Source organism: Myxocyprinus asiaticus, chromosome 30 (genome assembly GCF_019703515.2).
Source record: "Myxocyprinus asiaticus isolate MX2 ecotype Aquarium Trade chromosome 30, UBuf_Myxa_2, whole genome shotgun sequence".
NCBI lineage: Eukaryota > Metazoa > Chordata > Actinopteri > Cypriniformes > Catostomidae > Myxocyprinus > Myxocyprinus asiaticus.
Genome location: NC_059373.1, coordinates 33,010,281 through 33,035,341, shown reverse-complemented (window position 1 = coordinate 33,035,341; position 25,061 = coordinate 33,010,281). Strand labels below are relative to the sequence as shown.

The 25,061-nt window shown below is 38.1% G+C and overlaps 1 protein-coding gene across 5 annotated transcripts in view; it reads right to left on the bottom strand.

The window, feature by feature from the left end:
• The window catches only part of LOC127421521 (gamma-aminobutyric acid type B receptor subunit 1-like), a 205,767-nt gene that overhangs the window by 80,805 nt on the left and 99,901 nt on the right, over positions 1-25,061 (bottom strand). For all 5 annotated transcript variants that reach the window (XR_007894007.1, XM_051664611.1, XM_051664612.1 and 2 more), the window contains exons 8-12: positions 18,396-18,530; positions 17,086-17,256; positions 15,297-15,398; positions 10,912-10,977; positions 10,584-10,775 (exon numbers count right to left, since the gene is read on the bottom strand). Coding sequence is in view for 4 of the 5 variants with exons in the window: in XM_051664611.1 (XP_051520571.1) it covers positions 10,584-10,775; positions 10,912-10,977; positions 15,297-15,398; positions 17,086-17,256; positions 18,396-18,530 (666 nt within the window). In the remaining variant the exon portion in view is untranslated. The remainder of the gene's footprint in view (positions 1-10,583; positions 10,776-10,911; positions 10,978-15,296; positions 15,399-17,085; positions 17,257-18,395; positions 18,531-25,061) is intronic.

The window sequence follows — 25,061 nt, the reverse complement described above, 5'->3', positions numbered from 1 at the left end:
TCCTGACATCATGTAAGCTATTACTATTCAGACCTTTGATTGGAAGGAAATATAGAGATCGGACCTCTTGGAACAGGAAATATGCTCAAAGATTAAGCGAGTATGATTTCAACTTAATTGTTTTAAATATTTTTGCTTACTAGACGAATTCCTAGTAAAGAAATATACTACCAATAATCCTAAACAGAGATCGACCAATCAGAAAAGTTGCAGCAAAACAGCTTAGCAGTGACCACTCAGTCCCATGTAGTATTGCAAATGGCATACTGATTATCTTCCTTCACTCTCAAAATACTTATATATTTGCATATATCTGAATATTTTGCGATAAATGTAAAATACATTGTTGTTATACTTATTATCAGTTACTATAAGTCAATTGTTTACATTTTACCCTCATTTGTAGTTCATTCCCTCATTAAAGACATTAAGTACACAATCTTGCACTTTTGTCTTTTTTCTGATTTTCACACTTTTTTGCTTCAAATCAAAGTTTGTAATGTTATGATTTATCTTGGAGCTGGTCAGTTTGGTTCATGACTTAGTACTCATTTCTGAAGATTTTTTTATAAATCCCTGCAGAGAAAATAAACAGGAATAATGCTTCCAGAACCAAGGATATTGAAAAAGCAGGCGGTCACTGTTGCGCTCTATTGACAAACGTGCCAGACTTCTAACAGCGAGAAAGAGGGGTCAAGGAAAGTTACATTACACTTCATCACGTTGGGAGTGCATCATATAAGTTGAAGTCAGAAGTTTACATACACTTAGTTTGAAGTCATTAAACCCAATTTTTTTAACCACTCCACAGATTTCAAGTCGTTTAAGACATCTACTTTGTGCATGACACAAGTAATTTTTCCAAAAATTGTATACACTCAGATTTTCACTTTTAATTGACTACTGTATATCACAATTTCAGTGGGTCAGAAGTTTACATACACTAAGTTAACTGTGCCTTTAAGCAGCTTGGAAAATTCCAGAAAATGATGTCAAGCCTTTAGGCAATTAACAAATTAGTTTCTGATAGGCTAATTGGAGCCAATTGGAGGTGTACCTGTGGATATATTTTAAGGCCTACCTTTAAACTCAGTGCTTGACATCATGGGAAAATCAAAAGAAATCAGCCAAGACCTCAGAAAAAAATTGTGGACCTCCACAAGTCTGGTTCATCCTTGGGAGCAATTTCCAAACACCTGAAGGTACCATGTTCATCTGTACAAACAATTGTATGCAAGTATAAACACCATGGGACCACGCAACCATCATACTGCTCAGGAAGGAGACTCATTTTGTCTCCTAGAGATGAACGTAGTTTGGTGCGGAAAGTACAAATCAATCCCAGAACAACAGCAAAGGACCTTGTAAAGATGCTGGAGGAAACAGGTAGACAAGTATCTATATCCACAGTAAAACGAGTCCTATATCGACATAACCTGAAAGGCTGCTCAGCCAGGAAGAAGCCACTGCTCCAAAACCACCATAAAAAAGCCAGACTACAGTTTGCAAGTGTACATGGGGACAAACATCTTACTTTTTGGAGAAATGTCCTCTGGTCTAATGAAACAAAAATTTAACTGTTTGGCCATAATGACCATCGTTATGTTTGGAGGAAACTGAAAAAGGGTGTGTGAGCAAGGAGGCCTACAAACATGACTCAGTTATACCAGTTCTGTCTGGAGGAATGGGACAAAACTCCAGCAGCTTATTGTGAGAAACTTGTGGAAGGCAACCCAAAATGTTTGACCAAAGTTAAACAATTTAAAGGCAATGCTACCAAATACTAACAAAGTGTATGTAAACTTCTGACCCACTGGGAATGTGATGAAATAAATAAAAGCTGAAATAAATAATTCTCTCTACTATTATTCTGAAATTTCACATTCTTTTTTTTTTTTTTTTTTTGATTAACACTTTTTTATTGATTCACACAATTGACAAAGAAAAGCAAAACATATATTCACAGAATCAACATGTAACCCTCATTATTCCCTTTCCTTCTCACAATCCCCAACCCCACCCTGACCCTCAACAAATATCCCTGTGGTCACACTTGAGTATACACACAAAAACAGAAAGAAGAAAAAAGAAAAGAAAAATAGATTAAAAAAAAATCACACATATTTAAAACTACACTTCTCTCTCCACTGCCCCTCCCCGAGAGCCCTCCAAAAAGGCCAAATAGCTGCCCCATTTTTTATTAAATGAATCTAAGTTGCCTAGTCTTCTACATGACATTTCCTCGAATGCCGCTGCCCTCCCCATCTCTGTGCACCACTCTTGAAATGAGGGCCCTCCAGTCGACTTCCATCCCCTAAGAATAATCTGTCTGCCAATCATAACACTGGCTAGGACCCAATTTTTAACGCATTTATCCCCTATATTATTGACCGCCCCATTGCCTAAAATACAGAGTCTGGGGAAAAATGAAATCTGAGTGCCCAATACATCACACATAAAACTCTGAACCCTCAAACAAAATTCTTCGATCTTAACACACCACCAAAAAACATGGGTTGTGTCCCCATCTTCTGACTGGCATTGCCAGCAGGTGGGTGTGTCTTTAAGACCAAGCCTATACAATCTAGAGGGGGTCCAGTAGAATCGATGTAAAATCTTAAATTACATAAGGAGCTTGCATCTCTAGATGTAGACTTGACATTTTTTTGAATTCTAGCCCACACTCCCTCCTCCAATACAATTTTAAATCTTTCTCCCATGATCTCTTGAGAGAAGCTGAAGCTCTGTCCCCCAGACTCTGATTTAGCAGGGAGTAATACACTGATGCCTCATGACCTTTTCCAAATGTAGTAATCTTTCCATTCTTTAATGATTCCATATAAACTTCTAGCAAAAGTGGAGCCAGTTCTGTAGCATAAGATCTAAAAAAATTCAGTGGCAAAGCCATCTGGCCCTGGAGCCTTGCCTGTAGTCAAGGCCTTAATTAATTTGCCAAGCTCCTCCAAGTTTATCTCAGAATCAAGAGAATTTTTTTGCTCAGCTGACAGTTTAGGAAGTTCTAATGGTTCCACAAAGTTTTTAATATCCTCTTCAGTAGATGAAGATGTGGAACTATAAAGTTCAAGATAGAATTCTTTAAAAGCATTATTAATATCAGTGGCCGAGGTAAATATTTCACCACCAGCAGATTTCACTGAAGGAATGGTAGAAAAAGACTCTCTCTGCTTTCATATATCTAGCCAGAAGCTTCCCTGCTTTGTCCCCCGACTGTCTTGCCATGAATGGCCAAAACTCCAACTTCCGCAACAAAATAGTATGACATTCGGCACTTCAGCTCTGCCTCGGCACTTTTAATATTCCCTTCCAATTCCACGAGTTCTTGTGCTATGGGTATTTTGGTGAATGCAGCATACTGTATGATCCGGCTCCTAAGAACCGCCTTAAGTGCCTCCCAAACCACGCCCACAGAGGATACTGGGACTTCAGTCTTTAGCATTTGTTGGAATTCAGGATTTTGCAAAAGGGACACATTAAAGCAGCAACAATATCATTTCCTTTTCTTCATATGTGGCAACACCTCTAAACACACCAGGGGTGATCTGAGACTAAAATGTTTCCAATTGAGCAATCAACAACAGATGAAATGAGGGACTTAGATATAAAAAAAAAAATCTATTCTAGAGTAAATCTTATGGACTGATGAAAAAAAATATATAGTCCCTACCAGATGGGTTCAAAAGTCTCCAAATATCTGTAAGACCAAGATTTTTACACATCCTGTGAAGCGTCAGTGTTGCTCTAGGAGGCTTGCACACTTTTGCTTCACTATGATCAAGGACTGAGTCCATCAGAAGATTAAAGTCTCCTCCCAGTTTTATATCATGAGGAGTGCCAGCGGCTTGCAACATCCTTCCAAGATCTATAAAAAGCCCTGATCATCAACGTTAGAGTGCATAAATATTTAATTTCAGCTAAAACTATAATGACTCTTCCTAATTTATCTTTACTCTGGTTGAGACATTTGAAATGTAGATGTTTACTTATCAGCGTAATGACTCCCTTGGTCTTACTCGAGCCAACACTATGAACAAAATGCCCACTCCATATCTTTCCAAATTTTTCAGCTTCCTGCAGAGAAAGATGCATTTCTTGAAGAAACATTATATCATATGTCTTACGCTTAAGAAGAGAAATAACCTTCCTTCTTTTTATGGGGTTCCCTAACCCATTCACATTCCATGTGGAGAGAGACAATCCACTCATATTAACATCTGACATTTTGATACATAAGAAAAAATAGATTGTGTCAAAAACAAGGACCACATTCCAACTTTACTGCAACAATCAAAACCCAATTAACCCTGTGCATGACAGAGCCAACTGGCATCCATCCCTCCAAACTCAAACAGTCCATGTACGCCTACGAGAACCCCTGTGAAAACTTTGCCGTATGACTGCTCAAGTCTGGTGTTTCTATTCAAATTTTGTGAGACAGAATTACACAGCAAAAGATAATCTATAAAACAAGCTCCAGCCAACAGACGGATTAAACACAAAGATTGTGTAGCTTCATCCATAAAACTGTCTTGAAGGTGTGCCACTCTACAAAATAAACTCCAGCTGCTAGGCAAAACCAGCAAAAAAAGCATGCAGAATCTTCAAACAGTCAAGCGAATGTTCAGTGAGCACAATGAGATGAATTACTCACTCCACTGACTTTATGAAGGACATCGCTTGCTGTGGGCATGTGAATGTTTTACAGCCATCCTTATCATCTTTTCCCAATTTGGCCGGGAATATCAGTGCAAAAGCCTTCCGTCAGTGTAAAAGTTTCTTGCATTCCTTGAATCGATCACGCTTCTCTCTTGTCGAATTCACAAAGTCTGGGAACAAGAAAATGCTGTGGTTCTTCCAAGAAAGCCTTCCTTTACTCCTCGCCTCAACACAAGATCTTTATCGGATGATCTCAGAAATTTGGCCAGAATTGATCGGGACTTGCCTCCCTCTGCGGATCGCCAAGCAGGAACCCTGTGAGCTCACTTGATTTCCAGCATATGGCCTGCTATGTCGAGCAGATTCGGAAAGAGCCCATCCAGGAATTTCACTGTATCCTGTCCCTCTGCTTCCTCAGGGATTCCAACGATATGGACGTTATTCCACAGGCTATGGTTCTCCATTTCCTCCAACTTCTCCCAGACACACTCCAAATCCACTTTGGTCGCTAGCAGATTTGCAGATAATTCCCTCTCCGATAACTCCAGGTAATCAATCCATTTCTCGACATCCCCCACTCTTGTAACTACATCAGTGGCAGTGATCGACCGACGTATCACAGCAAGATCCTCCAAGTCAGCAATGACCTTCGTAAGATTGCCGACATGTTCAGCATCTCTCACCGCATTTCCTGCACCTCTCTGACTAAATCGACTCCCAGGCTTGCGGCCTGCTCGGGGGTGCCAGCTTGAGCACATAAGTGTTTTTTAATGTCTCCAGAGCTTGAGGATTTTTAATTCTTTGACATATTGTCCTCCTAGAATAGTTATGGAACAGAGTGTATCGAATCTCACCAGTTTATGTCATAAAAAGTATTAAAACTAGCAAAGTGCGCAGAGCTCGCCATTCACACGTCCGATCCTCGCATGGTGTCACGTGACTCCACATTCTTAAAAATAAAGTAGTGATCCTAACTGACCTAAAACAGGGAATGTTTTCTATGATTAAATGTCAGGAATTGTGAAAAACTGAGTTTAAATGTATTTGGCTAATGTGTATGTAAACGTCTGACTTCGATTGTAGATGCAGGTGCTATTCTTCAGGGTGTGAAATCTTCATTCACACACACCAGGACCTGAAGTGCCAAAAATAAACTCTCTTGCCTGCAGTCACCCACTTTTCACACCCTCTGAAGATGTTCCATGTCATTAAGGAGGTACTGAGAAAAGAAATAGAGTTGGTGCGCTCATCACGTTGGCATATGAAAACTGATTTCTTTGACATTTATTCACACCTTATAGAAACAACTGAGGCACTTCCTCGCTTTTTTAGGAAATGAGTCAAGCTACAGAAGGGCATCTGGTGATTGCTTGATACAAATGGACATTGGAGATAGTGTGTGTGTTTGAAATGTGTGTTTAGAAGGAAACTAGGGTGTCGAGAAGCATTTCAGATCTCCTAAAATTGCAGCCTCAAAGTCAGGTACAGTTGAGCGAGGATGAGGGGAACAAATTATGGTGATGTTGGGCCAATTTAACATGGCCATCTTATCATAAATTTGGCTGTCCAACATGACAGTCTTTTTGCATCATGTTTGAAGCATAGGTGTCTGGATATGTGCCCGAACTGCACCGGATCCAGAAAAACAGCAGGGATGCATATGTATGCGAGCCAATTCCCAGCTCAGAGTACCGGAGCTGGGTAAGCTCCAGACAGCACCCCCCTGGAGCTTACACCTGTCCATCCAGCTCTCCCAGGAGAATAGCAGTGAAACCTGAGTGCTTTAACTCTAGAGGGACTCATCAGATTGTCAGATCTGAGAATAGCTTCTCAACAGCTAATGATAAAACGATAGGTTATGGGTTCCTTTGTGCTATTCCCAATGGGTCAAATAGAGTTGGGTTGTCTAACCAAAATGGAGCTTGTCTACGGCACACTAATTAGAGTGATACCACAGTAAACCATGCAACATACGGTAGTTAACCAATTTGGGTTTTTCAGTGGCCAACTTTGATATGTAGAGACCAGGGTGGCTGTTGTAGTCAAGACCACCTAAACTGAGACCAAGTCAAGACCAAGACCAGAGTGTATCAAGACCGAGACAAGACCAAGACTTTGAGGGGACTTGAGGGAAGGTTTTCTGGATGACTCTTTCCCTAGAAACCATCATAACAGAATATATCAAACAATTATTCAGTGCTTAAGTTTCTTAAACAATATAGTAAGTTTTTTTTTACAAGCCTTGTATAAATGTGTGCAATTTGCTAACCACATAGCTAAATCCAGAAAATAGAACAAAGAATGCCAAACATAAGCAAAGCAGCCTATTTAAAATGTAAATTTTTCATATAAGTGGAGGTGAATTACTCTGCTGTCACATCTCTAGCTCTCTCACCCAAGTGAGGGAGTGTTACCGCGGCATGTAGCATTTATGTCAGAGCTCACATTAGCTAACGATGATGTAACGTAACATTATATACATTAGCTACATAGCTTTATGTGTCCTGTCTCATCATTGTTTATCACAAGCCAAAATGTAACTTGGGAACAACAATTTGCCACTACATGCCCTGTCCCCTTAATCTCTCACAAAGTTAACACTTCATTAGCTACATCCCTCAATATATGTTAACTAAATTAGGTAGCTTGCACATCTAGCTAGGTGGCAAATAGTTGGCAAGCAACTGAATCTAGCACCCAAAAAAACAGTAACTACATAGGTAGCTAATTTGTGTAGCTAATACTCGCTAAATCTCTTTGGGTGAGGGGTGAAGATGAGATTAGGTACAGATGCTGCATTCCATTCAAATCGTATGTGGGATGTTCCACTTGATATCTCCGATCTCCGATTAAAGGCATTCCAATGCCAGATGCTCGGAAGATGACGGTTAAGGAAACAAAACTACAACGCTCCCATTAGCTGAGCAGGTGTTTGACTGTCACCAGAGACATCTCCTAACAACCCAACACATAAACAATCTGCAACTTTAGCATTTGTGCAACAGGTGTACGATTATCAAAAGAGAGTATAATTTACCATGTTTTGAACACCTGCTACTCTGCTAACATTTGTTAAACAAGCTTTAATATCATATAATGTAAGAACTTTGACTAATTTATCGATATTATTTAATAAAAGTAAATGTTTATCCCTTATTTTGTACTTCTTCCTGGGTGTCAACAAGATTGTGTGACGTCATGCACCTGCATCTCAGTTTAAAGTTTAAAATTTTCGCATGACTTTCCAAGTTGAAATTACGACTTCAAGTGGTGTTTCATTGCACTTTTCCCAGTAGGAAGTTGGAAAATCCAACTTTCCGAGATGAATGGAATGCAGCAAGAGGCAGATTGCTAACGTTAGCTAGCTAGCTTTGCTAGCATCACTTACACTTAGCTTACCTTTCTTTATACATCCTTTCTAAGAGCTGATAAAAGTTTGATGTGGTCCCAGCCGTCTTGGTAAGCATTGCACTGCAGAATTTACATTCTGCTGTGTGTTTTATTTTGGACACTTTTTTGCACATGAACTTTTTGTGGTTTAGGTCAGTGTTTCCAAAACATTTTCTGTCACGGCACACTTTTTACGATTAAAAAATCCCATGACACACCACTATCCCACACAACCATCATCGATAGTTATCCTTTTCAAGAACTTGTCCATGTTTTTTGTCTGTCTTAGTAGCGTGAAGTCATAATGTATGAAATTTGGCTATGCAAAAAATGCAGGTAACATAGGTACGCTGTATAATGAGGACACAGATACCAAGAGCACTAATTGGATAATGAAAAACCAACAAATTTTATCTTTTCCAATTTGTAGATTTGTTCTTGCAAATTAATTCTTGCAACGGCACAGCAAATACATTTTTTATTTATTTATTTACTGTATTTTCCGGAAATAAAGTCGCACCTGACAATAAGTCGCACTGGGTCAAAATCTCATTGTTGATAGAGAGAAAAAAACGGTGTTTTTGGACATGTTTAAAACAGGAGAATTTGCTTTTAGTAATCATATGTAACAATTTCTCATATTCTTTTTATGTTTCATGAGAGAAACGTGACAAGTTAGCCACATCTGTTCATAACATCTGTAACTCTATGCTGTGCACAAATAAACAGCTTTTAGTCTTTGAGTAAAACAATACATCTGTTGTATTCTATTCATTCATTCAGTTCACTGACTGAATGTTTTTAATACAAGTGTTATGATGAAGCATCATTTTGTGGGCATGTGAGGAGTTGCGTTTGACAGTGGACTAGAGTTTGTTAGAACAATAATGTTATGATGGACAAAATATCTAAACTGGTTGCATAAAATACTTTGTAATGTAAAATATACTGAATTGGCAACTTTAAAACTCTTCTACCGTCTCTATGCCTTCACTAAAATACCGGGAAAAAATTATATTTATTTATTTTGAGGAATTTTATAATTTTCCATGGCACACCTGACAATCTTTCACGGCACACTAATGGGCACAGTGGTTGGGAAACATTGGTTTATGTAGCCAAATTGTATTACAGAAGATTTGTCTAACATCTCTCAGACAGCCACAGTTTCTTCTCCTGTCTCTCGCATTCACTTTCTTGGAGTGCATGTGAAGGGGGCGGGGAGGGATGACAGCCATTAACAGTACCATAAACTTCAAATCAGAAATGAGTGAAGTTATTGCTTGCATTTGAAGCAGGAAGTTTTGCATCCAATCACAGTAATGATGTTAACAAATAAGTCATACAATGCACAGGCAATTTAGTGATATCCCCACAGTTGTGGTCTTGACCAGTCTTGAAATAAAATCCCGAGTCCTCTTTGTCTGAGACCAAGACAATGCCGAGTAAAAATGAGGTCGATTTCGAGACGAGAGCGAGACTTTCAAAAAGTGGTCTTGAGACCAAGACCGATCTCGAGTACTACAACACTGGTGGCCACTGAGCAATATATTGCAGATATATTCATCATACATAATCAAAATGTTTTTCAAAATTATGATTCGTTAACACTTATTTCAAATCAGCAATACAATCTGACAACAATGGCATTGAGCAATATATTGCAGATATATACATAATATTATTCAATAAGGGCAAATCGGAGATACAGAAAATTATTGAAATTAAATCTACACTTAAAATTTAATCAATATTTACTATAGATGTTTACATTTTCTAAAGAAATTGTGAATTGAGTTCATAAAACCTGCCACCACAATGCTAGGTATGGTTGCCAGTGCATTGCTTTGCAGTTGCTCAGGTGTGCTGAGTGGTTGTTAGAGTGTTGCTATACAGTCGCTACGGTATCCTGGGTGGTTGCTTACTGGCCCAAGATCAAAGAGCCCAGCCCCAAGTTACTATAATATTTTGGTCCCTGGATATGGCTTGGGTCCCTACTTCAATGTAAGTCTCAGGGAATTTTGCCCCATTCCCTAAGTGAAAATTCAAAGTCAGATCTCAAAGAAAAGTTCCAGCACACCTCTCCTTAATATGCTGCATGATTTGAGGTACAAATGCTAGGCAGCCATCTTTGTAACACCTCCATGCAGCTATTTTTTATGTAGGCAATCTGCTTACAAGGCATACTTAAACATCTTTTTTTTCTGATTGAGGAAAGACCAAAGCCTCCAAAAAATATTTATCAAAATTATAATTCGTTAACACCTATTTCAAATCAGCAATAAAATCTGACAACAATGGCATCATAAAATTTGCGCCTTGAATTCAAATCATAGCAATGTCTCTTATCGAAAAGGTGAATGTCTCTTTTAAAATGAAAGGCTGGACTTTTATTTAGCTGCAATTTTGAGCACTGTAGTTTTTCCCATTCATTTTTGTATGAGTGGCTCGTCTCCTTTCTCTCACACTGTTTCTTGAAAGGCTAAAAAGAAGCATGAAGATAATTCTGGCAAACTCACCAAGTTAGAGGCCCCTCGAACTGTCTCGGGATTGAGCATTACAATCTCTGTGGTGACATGTCCCTCCACAGCTTCTGTCATTTGTTCCACGGTGCAGTTGATTGATGGATCCTTGATCTTGAACCAGTTGTCGGCATACCAGCCAATCAGGAACCAAACATACTTTTTCCCATACAGCTTCTCCTTATAGACCTGGAGTTGGGATTTGTGAAACTGGTCAGGTTAGTAGACGACTTGAGCCAAGAATGAAAAATGAAAGGGGGCACACTGTTTCCCCATTGACATGGATAAATATTAATCATACTCAGTTGAAAGGCGAATCACTGACCTCACAAAACACTTTCCTGGCTTCCGTTTCGTAAAACAGACCCACAATGATGCGTGCATCTTGGCGCTGTGGAGGCAGTAGGAGAACTCATGATTACAACAAAGAAATTTGTGCAACAATTTGCAAAAAGAAGTGAATTAGCATGCAGGGGCAGTGTTTATCTCATCAACTAAATTACAGATGAAAATGTTCATTGGCGAAGGGTACAAACATAAATGCAATATTGAATAATGTTGAACAAACAACAAAGCCAATGCACACATGAACTTGAATGAAGCTTCACACTAGTCAAAATGGTTAACGTTGTGAGAACGCCGTTATCCTAACAACACGTAATGAAATATCCTAAACAAGAAAATTAACAACAGTCTCTAGCATAAAGAATTCACAACACAGTCATAGCCAAAAAGTAGCTAATACTTATAATTATTAGTTACATACTGTATAATTAAATGTTATTATTTGAGGAGCTCAGGTTTTCACAATGACAGTTTTCACATAATGTTCTTTATTATAATAAATCTTTAATATGTTTTAGGCCACATCCACACTAATACATTTTCATTTGAAAATTTAATTTCACTATGTTTACACCTATCATCTACACTAGAACGGTAGTTTTCGCCACAAAAACGGTGCATTTTGAAAACTCTCTCCATTGCTGCATACTTTCGAAAACAATGAAGCTAGGAAACTGAAAACTGAGGTTTCAAAATAAAATGGATTAGCATGTTTATACATTTTAATACAATGTTTGAAAATGTTAAATATTTGAAAAATTTGTCACATTCTTTCACCATTTTACCACATTATCGTCAAAAATCTGATATTTTCGCTGAATAAATGAAAATGTAATTTTAGTGAGTGTAAAATGGATATGACAAAATATAGACTAAGGCTGTGTCTCGCTGGAAGGATGCATGCTAAGTAGGACACATCCTTTGAAGGCTGCAGTATACCGAGTGTCCTCCTTTAAACAAATCTCGTTTAAATGAGACGGCCTTCGTAGGACAAACGGAAACGGAACGTAACATGGTTGCTATGACAGCACGCCACTCTTTAACAAGGGTGAGCGCTTCGAGTGAGAAGGGAACAAAGTCCATTTAGAAGGGAATGTATGAGGTACATTTTAGCAGAGTTATAATGATGTAAAGATAAAAGAAAACAGATTTTACAGGTGTACGTTTAGTCTAATACTTTATTTTAATTATATATTAATATAATTATACATATTATATACTCTGCACCCATCTACTGAGGTACTTCAACTTGGGAATTAACATTACTTGCATTTGAACATCATATTTACGGGCAAATTGGCATCATTTTTCTTTAGACATTTCCATTGAAGCAAATAATTGTGGGTTGTGAGTGCCCATGAAGGATACACCTCATGCATCCTCCGAATTCCAGTGAAAGAAGGTCGCATTCGAAGGCTGCATTCGAAGTGTCCTACTTGCTTTTCTGAAATGAGACAGCCTCGATGACGTATGCGGCCGACAAATGCGACCTCTGGAGGACGCATCCTTCCAAACGAGACACAGCCTTAATTTAGTCAATACATTAAAGGGATAGTTCACCCAAAAATGAAAATTCTCTCATCATTTGTTCACCCTCCTGGCATCCCAGATGTGTATGACTTTCTTTCTTCTGCAGAACACAAATGAAGATTTGTATAAGTATATTTCAACTCTGTAGGTCCTCACAATGCAAGTGAATGGGTGCCAACATTATGAAGATTGGCAGCATGAAAGTAATCCATAAGACTCCAGTGGTTAAATCCATGTGTTCAGACACGATATGATAGGTGTGGGTGAGAAACAGATCAATATAATATAAATAAGTCATTTTTTATCATAAATTCTCCTCTCTGCCCAGTAGGGTCGATATACATTAAGACTGTGAATCACCAAAAACAGAAGAGGAAGAATGGGAAAGTGAAACTGAAGTGGAGATTGACTGAGCAAGGAGGAGAATTTATAGTAAAAAAAAAAAAAAAGACTTAAACAATGATCTGTTTCTCATCCACACCTATCTCGTCAGAAGACATTGATTAAACCACTGGAGTCGTCTAGAATATCTTCATGTTGCCCATATGTGGATTTTGGAACTTCAAAATTTTGGCACCCATTCATTGCATTGTATGAACCTACAGTGCTGAAATATTCTTCTAAAAATCTTTGTTTGTGTTCAGCAGATGAAAAAGTCAATTGTTGCATTTTTCCAAAAAGACAAAATCTATGATTAATAATTTTTTTTTATAAATTAACACTGGTGAGGGAACTCCCCTTAGTATTTTGTTGTGCTAAATATGCAAAGCCGTGTAGTAATTTTGGTTTAAATGAGGAGTCCATTGCATGCCCCTTTCCCTCTCTTTTAGCGGTGTGCTATATTCCAGGTTACCATGGTGCCTCTGGTGGTACCCCATTCATCTTGTACACCAAAACTAGGCAGGGCTATGCTAAAGAGACAGCCGGGGGCCCAGCCAGCACTGCAGAGAGCAGGATAGGGAGTTGATAGGGCTGGTGAGGGAGGAACAGATCATCTGACCTATGTAAAGTTAACTTAGCTTAAACTTTGAAGAGAAGTAATGCTGTGAAACCTAAAACTACCATAAAAATTATGATTTAATTGAATGACTTTACAGCTCAATTAACACACAATTTATAAAATTATAGGTTTTATGTTTCTTCCTTTAAACCCACCAAAAGTTGGCTCCATTCTCTCGCACTCTGGACGAGAAACACCAGAGGACGAGAAGCGTCATGCCGCGTCGCGGCTAAGACATGGCACAGGCATCAAAACACAGGGCACATCGATGTGGTTCACGTGGCAGACAGTACATATAAAAGTTACCAAGGTTTTTCCCTTATTAAAGAATGAACAAGGCTAGAGTAAATAATATATGTCCATTGATAATGATTTGGGTCAAATTTAATAGAAAATATTCGAGTTGCACTCTGTGGCATGGCAGAAATTTGAGCAGCCTCCGGAGTTGCAGGTGGGCGCCGCCGATAGCGGAGGTGTGCGTACATTCATAGAAAACGATTGTTTCTAATTTTAGAATGCGCCATGTCATCTGCCAGACACGTCCAGTGTGCGACCCCTTAACGTGGGCATACAAATGGAAATCGCTTCATTTCACACAAGGAGCTCTAAAATGTGTTTGCACAATAGCAGCCACAGGAATTGTACGATGAGTTCGGCTGAAACTGCAGAAACTGAAACAGAAAAGCAAATGTAATACAGGATGCAACAGGAGCGGGAGAGAGATGCGAGGGATCGAATGTCCGTTTGAAGCGTGAGAACGAATCTATTCTGACTGCGCAAGTTTACAGAGGTTTAATGACAGTGCCATGATAATCTAATATACTGCATATAGTATATAATGCTGAATGTTATGGGGAAATATAATTCTAATGTCAAATGTAATTTCTGATTTGATTGCATCAGTAAATTATTCTTATGTAACTGGATAATCATGCACAGCCATTAAATGTGTATTTTTGAAAATAATGTTAAGATGTAATCAAAAACAATATTATTTGAGAAAAATGCTATTTTAATTTAAAATATTTTAAATTGAATTACATAATTCTGTATTTTCAGTAAGCATTGCCCATTTTAAGTCCCAGTACCTACATATTTGATGGATCATTTAGCACTTTCAAGAACAGTACTTTTTGCTAAATTTTAAAGGAAACAAACTGTTTTGCATATGTCTTTATATAACTAACTTAAAAAAAAAAAATCTTTCAATTTTAACTGTTCTTGATTCAGGCATAGTTTAAAGAATCGTGAACCGAACCAGAACCAGAACTGAAGTGAATTGTAACACCCTTAATATATCATAGTGTAAATACTGTCTTTTTGAGTCCTATGTTTTGTTTGTAACTGCTGTAGCTGTTTAATGCCATGCAGATATAGCTCACTGAATGTCTGTATGGATGTATGTTAAATGTTGCGCTGTAGTTTCCTGAAGGAATCTCCTTTCGTTATGTCCACTGAACTTTAAAATTAAAATAACAGTACACCTGACTTTGACTTTGTAATGAGACACTAATAAGAATAAACACTGGCAATAATGGGAATTACAAAACAAAAAAAACAAAAAAACAATGCAAATGATCATAATAGTTCTAAAATATGCTTACATTTCTTTTTGCAAAATATACTGCAATTTATTACTGTTTAGATTTTGGGGTGCAATGTGGCCTACACATGTTTACATGAGATTCACCAGGACTTTGAATCTATGCATGTTTTGCATTTGTCAGGGTTGTGGGATGTTTTCTGAGGATGTGCTGATGTGATTCCTGTAATGTGGCACTGACGGCATCACATGGCAGTGAGGCCGTCAATGAGACAAGTGAAAATGAAAGCACCTTGAGATTCTTGACGGCGACAGCAGGATCTGTGAGAAAACTCTGTCTCACGCTGATCTCAATACCTGCCTCCTTCACCCTCTGCTCTAGATCATCCAGCGTCTGAGAGAGGGAGGGAATATAAGATTAAAGGAAGAAAGGAGAAAGAGACACATGGAAAGTAAAGATCACAGAGGCAAGAAAACAGAAGCAGATAGATGGGATATAATGGAAAGAATACTGGCATGGAGGAAGTCAGAGATAAGAAAGAAATTGAGACGAGAGAGAAAATTAAAAAAAGACTGGCACATTTCATTTCTTTTGTTGGGACTTGTTTACTGTTTACAGTCCTGCGTCTACCAATAAAACCAGCGCGTACATTTTAATACACTCTGTATCACCCCGGGCTGCGGAATGCAAGGGAAACAAAAGAACGGAGCCAAGCCAACATCAGTTATGATTCAAATGTTGTTTTTTACAGCTCTCTAAATAACTTTAATCTGAATAGCATAAAAATAACAGCAATGACAAATTCAAACCTACCACAGCCTTAAGTAAACAATGTACTTTTGAAACCCTCAGTCATGTAAACCAATTCTGCTGGAGTTGTTAAAACCGATCTCAGCAACATCAAAGATCAGGCATTCACTTTGTGTAGTCTAACACTACTGTGTCCTGTACTTTCTTTATACAGGTTCCTGTTCGTATTGCTCATGATTCATCGTCTTTGTAATCTTTTATCAAAATGTAATAAATTGCTCCCCCTCTGAATGAACCCTTTTTCATTTAGTTTCCGCCAACAGGTGAGTGGTATTTCAGGAGGGGGAGTAATCCTCCACAACTGACAGCAAACTCTGGTAAAGGATGGCCACTTTTCACAATCTAATCAATTTCAGATTAATAAAATCAATGCCACACACAACATTTATTTCTTGTTTCCCGTTTCACTCCTAAATAAAGTACCATAAACAACTACAATTAGCTACCAAGCGCAACATGGCAGAAATATATTCCAAGTGACTAGTCGCAGTTGTGGCTGGTTAGACAAAAACTCAGATTAACATGGAAGAGATTTTTTTTATTATTGCCTAATGGTTAGAACACCTGGTAAAACCTTCTAAATAATGAACAAAAATAAAATTAAGCCATGGCATTTAGTGAGTCTCTGAAGAAAAGCACCCAAAAATGGGAAAAAACAGTGTTCAATGGTAAAGTAACTTACTTATTGATTGTATTCTTTGCTAAATTACTTCAAATGCAACAGCCATTCATTCTCAAATACATAACACTTTAAGCTCAACAGTTACACATAACACAAAGATTTGAAAATTTTTGACCATTTAGGTTGCAAAACAAATGACAATAAATGTAATGGCATAAATACTATTATTATAAGTCTTTATTTAAGAATAATTACTAATATTATCAATCTATTCATTATGCATATTACTTTTTATTGTTGAAGTGTAATAATTTAGTTATTATTGTGTCAAAGCAGCGTAGATACAGCATCACACTAAAACAGACTAAATAAATTATCATTTTAAAACTGCGCATAATTTATTCCACAAGTGAAAGCGTCAAGCAAGTAACATTTGACTGGTCATCGGCGCTCATGAATGTGCGACCAGCACCATTTCTTGAATCAAGTAACTCTTCTAATATTACTATTTCTTTCTTTTTAAAGGTTTAGCAATTAGCAAAAAAATAAATAAAATAAAAATCATTGAGTGCACCTTTAAAAATGTATTCTGCGGATCGGTTATCAGACATTTAAACGTAAGAATTATCAAATGGGTCTCTCACTCACAGAGGTGAAAACTTCTGTGGTCTGCTGGATGGTGGCGATCTTGGTCCACTTCCACTTCTGGAAGAGCTGCACGCGGGTGGGGTTGTGCAAGGTGGCGGAGGGGTGCGTGCGGAAGAAGGTGGGGAAGCGCTGCCGGTTCGAGAGGGCTGGAGAACTGGAGCCATAAGACAACTGAGAGACAAAAGGTCAGAGGTCATGAGAAACAGACAACACTGAGGCATTCACACTTTTCCAGAAATAAGAAACAATCCTGAGTTAAGAAAAATGTGCAATATAATCACCCGCAGGAAAACCAACCCCCAAAGGGCTAAATCAGCTGTTGTACGGTTGCTCACAGTTACATTTCACTCGAAAAGGCTACGTGTTACTCGGGGGATTTCAGTGTTTGAAACACGTACAAAGCTGTGATGGAAAAAAGTTTAAATGTAAACCAGAAGTGTAAAATGACGGGAATAGAGGAGTAAATTTCAAAATGTTTCTGTTTCAGGTGCCTCCCTGACATCAGTACGTCAAATCAGACGACAGCAGAGGGGTTTTGGTTATTTTTCTGATAACTCAACATCATTCCCAGATGCAGAGAGATGATGCTGAGTGACAGTTCAGCTGAGGGGGTGGAAATAGGAAGGGTTTCAGGGACAACAGGGGCATAAATAGGACAAAACTCATATGTGAGGAGAAAAAGCTTTCTGCATATAAATAGAGCATGAAAAATAAAGAGACTGATGTTCAACCCAAAAAAGGAAAGAAATGGCAGTGGAAGTGCACTTCAAAGACGAACCAAATGCGAAATCAAATGACATAAATATCGGATCTGAAAAGCCTGCAAGCCATTTCATGGAGTTTTGGGTATTTCAGTGAAATCCTACATGTTCCGAGATGGAAATCTATTGAGACAGCTCATCTTCACTGTGGTATTATGCTTCCACTGGTGAAACCTGTTTGAGAGTTTGATTTGTGATGCACAGAGTCATTCAGCACAATAAGATCACTACTCAGACAATCACAACAGACCAGGGTTTATATATCTTCAGGAGTGAATTCAGAATCCGTTCACACCCTTTGAGGATAATAAATGAATAGTGTGCATTTACTAATTACTCATTTGTAATTTAGTTAAGCAATTTATGATACACTTATTAGAGGTACTGCTCAAGGACACAATGATGAAATTTCATGGATCACCTTATGGAGTTCAAACCTATAACCTTGTGTTTTCCAGCCCCAATTTTTAACCACAGAGCCAAATCACACCATTGTGTCTATATATTCATCTATAAAGTTAATGTGTTCTGATGAAGAGAGAAACCCACCACTATGAGGTTCCACATGCGAGCAGCTTCGGCCACCAGTGTGGACACAGAACTGCAGCCCGGCATCAGGACGATCTTTATTGGCTCCGTGTACAGCAGGTCATACAGCAGTTTAGTGGCCTCTCCTGGATCACACTGAAAGCAGAGAGAAAGACTATTTTAAATATGTAATATATATTCATATACTGTATGATCTATATTCAGATCTGAAGCTGAGCTGTCACTGTTCATGAGGTATTCATTCAGATCATGCACAAATCTGCACACCTCAACAAAACAAAACATTTCACACTTTTGTATAGGGAGTTCCAGAGAGATTTAATTTCATACTGAATCACGCAGAAAGGGTAGAAGAGATAAACATGCATGGGAAAACAGAAAAGACAGGAGCAGAGACACATTGCAGAGGGCAGCTGTGTCTATGCAGTATATTTTCATGTCTCCATCTATCATCATATAAATCATTTATAATTTTTTAATATATTGGATAAACTATTAAACACAAAGTGGAGCAGAAAAACTGGAAATTTATACAGAAATATTCTAGAAGTTTATTTAAAACACAAGAGGACAATTTTTTTTTAATTTAATTTTTTTAATGTAAATGTCATTTTAATTGGAAATTAATGTTTTTATGTCTTCAATGTCATATTCCATCCTGTTAGTCTTTTGTTATATCCCTTCTGAAAAAGCCAGGTCCCAGTTGCAAGGAAACCTTTAAGTTAAAAAAACAAAAACCTTGGTCATAATTGTAAGTGTGGAGTTTTCATAACTTAAGGGGTTTCTCGCAACCGGCTGCAGTTTTTTAATGACATCTTCCTTTGGGAATGAATTCATTTTAGGTATGAAAACAACAGCACAGCCATCAGAAAATATAAGCAATGGATTTCATGAATTCTGTGATTTTTTTAATTTCTTTTAGTTTCATTCTGTAATGTTTTATGTTATACAGTTGGTTGGTTTCACTGTAAAACATTCAATCCTGTTAGATAAAATTAGAGAAACTGGTATGATAATATGAATATTTCTAAAGATGGTTACATTTTTTTTATATAAACTTAAAATTAACAATCCCTCACTAAGCAATGACTAAATGTAGCTCTTTATTTTCCAGTTCATTTCCTTTGTGTAAATATGCAACATGATCAAACAGGAAATCGACATGCTGCTTCCGAATGTTCAAGCACTCTGAAATCAACCGCATTCTGCCAAATTACTGACATGCACTATCCCCCATCAGACATGTTTGCATCAGTTCAAACATGTTCACCTTTCCCTGTGGCGCTACTGATCTCAGCAACCTCTGAGACACAGGTTCTGCACCCATGGGAACCAGGAGGTAATTGGTGAGTGTGATTCGGAGGTTGTATTTTTGCTCTAAAATAAATTTTTACTCCACTCATGGTTAGGTTTGGGGTTGGGTTTGTGTTTGTGTTAAGGGGTAGGGTTAATAAAATATGCACTCATGCTTACTGTATTACATTATGAACAACTAAAAGTAGAACTTGCTTCTGGCACTACCATGTGGACATTTCACCTCAAAAACACTTCCAGCTTCAGTCACTGGAGGCATTGGTTCGAATTTTGGAAGCACAGACTGATTTCAGCAGCAGGACTTTTGACCTCCTGTTGCCAAATTCACAGTGTGATCAGCCTGAAATATTCAAGTTCTAAATCAAAAAAGTGCCTGAGCTAGACCAGAGCACATTTCTGAAATTACAATACCAGTAAATACTGCATAACAGTAGTGACCCAGTCTACCAAGGACGTATGCATTTGTCAACAAATTTAACAAAAAATAACATTTGTTTGCGGGACATGTACTTATCAGTCTTTAACCCAATGCTGACAATCGGCATAGTTTTTCTCATTCATCTAAAAATTACTGTCAATGAAAAATCAATAGTTCATTTAAATGATAATAGTAGGTTAAAGCCACCATTGATCATCTGTTGAGAGCAAACAGCCAGTGGCCTTGAGCACAGCCAACATTTCTAAGCCATGCTGCACTTTTGTTTTGCTTCTGTTGTTTTGGAGACAAAGGAAAGCTAAAAATGGGTGAAAAACCCCAAAGGAATAAAAACAAACATGAAAATAAAATGACTGAGGTTTGAACCTGAGTCAGTCTTTGATTAGTACAATCACACAATTCAATCTGCAGAACCCTGGGATGTCTGACAGCTCTTTATTTAAAGCCGTCTGATCTGGCTTGCTTATTCCAACACATTTCTCTTTCTATCTCTCCCACTTTTAATTTCTTGTAAACACACAGCAAAATTATTCCAATCATTTCAACCACAACAAAAGAGGAACTGTTGTTGTTTTCAGAATTACAATGATTCCATGTGAAAGGCAAAAAACTAATGTAACATTCCACTCAATTAAGGGAGATGGGCACGTCAGCTGTCTCTATGGCTGATACAGTCATATGCACATGCATTCTGCTTAATAAAAAAATGCAAGGAATATTAGCTTGATTTTACATAATGTTTTTAAACATTTCTCTCTCTCTATCTCTCTCTCTCTCTCTGTGTGTGTGTGTGTGTGTGTGTGTGTGTGTTTGTCTGTCCTCCAGTGTCTGTGATAAGAGAATGCTGCTGTAGGCTCTCTCCAGACTCCCTGGGGTTCATCAGCAAAATTGTACCCCCATGATGGATACCCTGTTTGGGCTTAAATACCCTTCTCTGCCCTGGTTTTCCAACCCTGTGGGAAACCATGCATAAGCCTCAGTCTTTCAGTACACCTGGGTCCCAACAAATCAAATCAACAAAAACAACTGCTAAGAAAAAATGTTTGTCAACTGTAAAGAAATTACAGATTTCTCAAAAATACATAATCTTAGATAATCTTGTTCTGAATGAAAAACAGGAATTTATAATGATTTATGATAATGATTTTTCCTGATTTTGTTTGATAGATCATCAGTATAAAAATGTAATCATTATGTTTATGTAAATGTAAATGGTTAAAGTTTAATGTGAATTCATCATCTTGTTTGTATCAATACACAGTATATAAAACAGTATTTCCAACATACAGTAATTCTGTTTTTACAAAGGGCTGGGTATTAATCTGGATTTCTGGATTCGATTCTGATTCACAAGCTCTTGATTCAATTCGATTCTGATTCATGTAGGTATATTTCAGTTATAATGTCCATTTTGCTTACATATGAAAGAAATTCACTCTCAGCTAATGCTGTTAATTATACAGGGAACCCTCTAACTACATTCTGAAAATATTAATTATAACTGACAACCGAATTTAACTGTAGTGTGTATGTGGCCAGACAGTACGGTCTCTTTAAGAATAGCATCAGTTCAGTGAGCGTCACTGAAGTGTTTTAGTTGAGCACACATTAACAAAGAGGAGTCAAATGGCTTTTTTACTACATCTGTGCTATGTGCGATTAGAACGAAATGTTTTGGGGGGTTTTTTGAGAACAAAAAGTGTTTTAAAAGAGCCACAACTGAATGACAAATGGATTGTGTGCATCTCGTCTTTGGACACACCATTACATGGAACGAATCAAACCAGACCGCAGTGAAATTATCTCTGTGCTACACTTCTTTTCCACTATACTAGTCAATCACTGGTGATTGAGATCTGAAAACTTACCAGCCAATACCAGTCACAGACATTTTTAGTCACATAGCACAAAATTTAGCAGAAAAAGGTCTGGGTCATTGGAGTTATTCATTTGTGAATTAAAATATTATTTGAGAATCGTAAAATATGAAAGCAACAACCCATGAGAGGTTGTGCGTTACAGTGATTTTACCATGGGTAAGAGACATTCTTTGGCCCCCTCTATGATAATATGATACTATATGAAAGTCACCAATAATTGGAATAAACAATACTTCTACCACATAAAGTAGTTCATTAGGCTTACTGTAGGCTAATTATGATTGCCGAGCAACACCGTAAACAGCATTTATATAGAATGTGCGGTCACGTGTCCCAGCAAAGAACACGGCTCGAAACTAGTATGCGCTTTAGAAACAGTGGCTAAAGAGCTTTTTTTGTCCCCAAGTTTTCATAGCAGTTGTTTTTAAGTACAGACTCTAAACACTGAGGACACCTTGAGCAAGAGATTTCTGTGCCTCATCTCTCCCAGCTCATTCAAATAAGTGCATCAACAAACCCCCAAAAACTATTAATGACCTCACGGCACATATGATAAGGCCGAGTGATCTCACACCAGGGCTCTGGGGAAATCAGGTGCCAGTTCATGTTATTAAGCCTGGCCCCCTCATACCATCCAAAGCCCTGTCGCCCTGCAGAGCGTGCTGCTCTTCGCTCAAATCAAAACGGGTCCAGAACCACGCTGGGCACAGGCTTAATGAGGCTGCTCTGTCTGAGGCTCAGGAGTGAAGATTTAGGTCTGAATACTTAAAACCCAGCTTAGATTAAGATTTCCTGCTTGCTTTACCTCCTGATGACACAGCGCTTCTACACTCTTTAAATGTAGCTGTCCGTGGTGCTGAATTGTAATCAGTGGCTGCTCTATGTGTGTGTGTGTGGGCGGGTTTGGGTGGTTTACAAGGAATTGTTTTTAGGTTACGAACTGGTAATTACAAGGGTATTATGCTATAAATGTGGTTTGAGGACATTTCTATTGTCCCCATAATTCAAATCACTTAAAAAACATACTAAACGATGTTTTATTGAAAATGTAAAAATGCAGAAAGTTTTTTGTGAGGGTTAGGTTTAGGGGATAGAATCTCTAGTTCGTACAGTATAAAAATCATTATGTCTATGGAGAGTCCTCAAAAAGATAGCCGCACCAACATATGTGTGTGTGTGCATGTGTTCATTCAGATACACAGGGGTCTGTAGTACATCTACCTACCGCAGGGGATCAGAGATGCTGCTCTCAATATGTCAGAGTTTCTGAAGTAGCTTACATGGAAGGCTGCCTTGAAATGCACTTCATAGATTTGGTTGATGGAAGAGTGCAGCCAAAAAACTTAAATTCTGTCATCATTTACTCAACCACGTTTTCAAAAACTCATTTGACGTACTTTCTTCCATGGAACACAAAAGGAGATTTTAGTCTCAGTCACCATTCACTTTCATTGCACCTTTTTTTTCCATGCCATTAAAGTGTAATGTTGGAGCCATTTCATTGGTTTTGTTGGCTTCAATATTAAATAAGAATGAACTAAAAGTGCACTAAACTATGAACTAAAATGTATGTTTTGATATTATGTTTATGATGATGACTGCAATATGATTTATTGATTGATTGAATGCATACGTTTTCAGTGTTTGGATATACTGAGATGTCAATTATTTGACTTGTTCTAGTTTGTACCTTAATTAGTTTGGACAGGTAGAGTATAGGCATGGAGTTATAACCATGGGAATCAGAAACTATTTTTAGACCATGTTTGGTTACCGACAACATGATCACACGGGAAGTCGGCATGATGTTTCCAAAAGTTCCAGTACCCTAGGATCGGCAACAGTACGCCGACTCACTGACATGCCCTATCTCCCATCTAACATATTTGGAACGATTCAACAACAATTACTTTCCCTCGTGTCAATTGTATGGGAGACCACAGTTCAATCCCCATTTTTTAACGAGGAAGTAATCACGTTTGTATAAACAATCACGAGCATGATAAGGAGGTTGCATTTTTATCCCTAACATTGTATTTTGTCTCTACTAATGGTTAGGGTTAGATTTGGGTTTTGGTTGTGGGGTAGATTAAATAAAATAAGCATTTCTCTTCACTGTTTTACACCCTGTTCAGCTGAAAACAATTATTTTTACAACTGGATTCTGGTGACCTCTCCTGGATATAAATGGATGTCACACTTGTTTATATGTTCTGAAATACTAATCGCTTTTTAGCCTCTGGAGGCAGTGTTTTAAAATTCGGTCAATGTATACCGATTTTGGCTAAAGAAAAATCAGCACACACTTGCCAAATTTTATGTGAGATCAGGCTGTTACCAACGCGGGTGGATATGAACTGTTTTCTCTTTTGTTTTCCATTTTCTCCACATTGTGTGTTATAAAAAGGATTTAAAATAAAATCTACGATGGCTTACATGCCATGTGTGCTTCACGTCATCAAGACAGTGGCTCAAAATTGAAGATAAGCCACAACATGAATGGTGACTGATGCGTTTATGTTCCATGAAAAAAAAAGACAGGCATTCAGGCTAGGAACAATATCAGGGTGACTAAATGATGACAGAACTTTCATTTTTTGCCTGCACTGTGACATTAGCCAGTTCATTTCTTCTATTTATCCATCTGTCTCTGTTTATGCAATAATTATAAAGGGCACGCTTTTTCTCTCAATCTGTGGCCTTATGTGTTTGTTTGAACAGCAGTGGTCTTGGTAACTGTTGTCATGCCAACCTCCACCCCCAGTCTTTCCTCCTTCTCCTGTATCTTTGAAGCGGGGTTCCAATGCAGACCAGTTCCGACCAATCACGGCAAAGCTCTTAGCAACACCGAACACAGGGAATTAGCTGTTTGCAGTCTGCATGTATCTGTTTGTCTTTGCCATTTAAAACTCTCACTTGCTCTTTCACTCTTTATATATGTCTTTGTGTGTGTGTATGAGGGTGTGCGAGATGGAGTATGCATTGGCATCTCCTGTGCGGGGGACGAGGGACGCAGGTGGGAAAGATGGAGAGAAG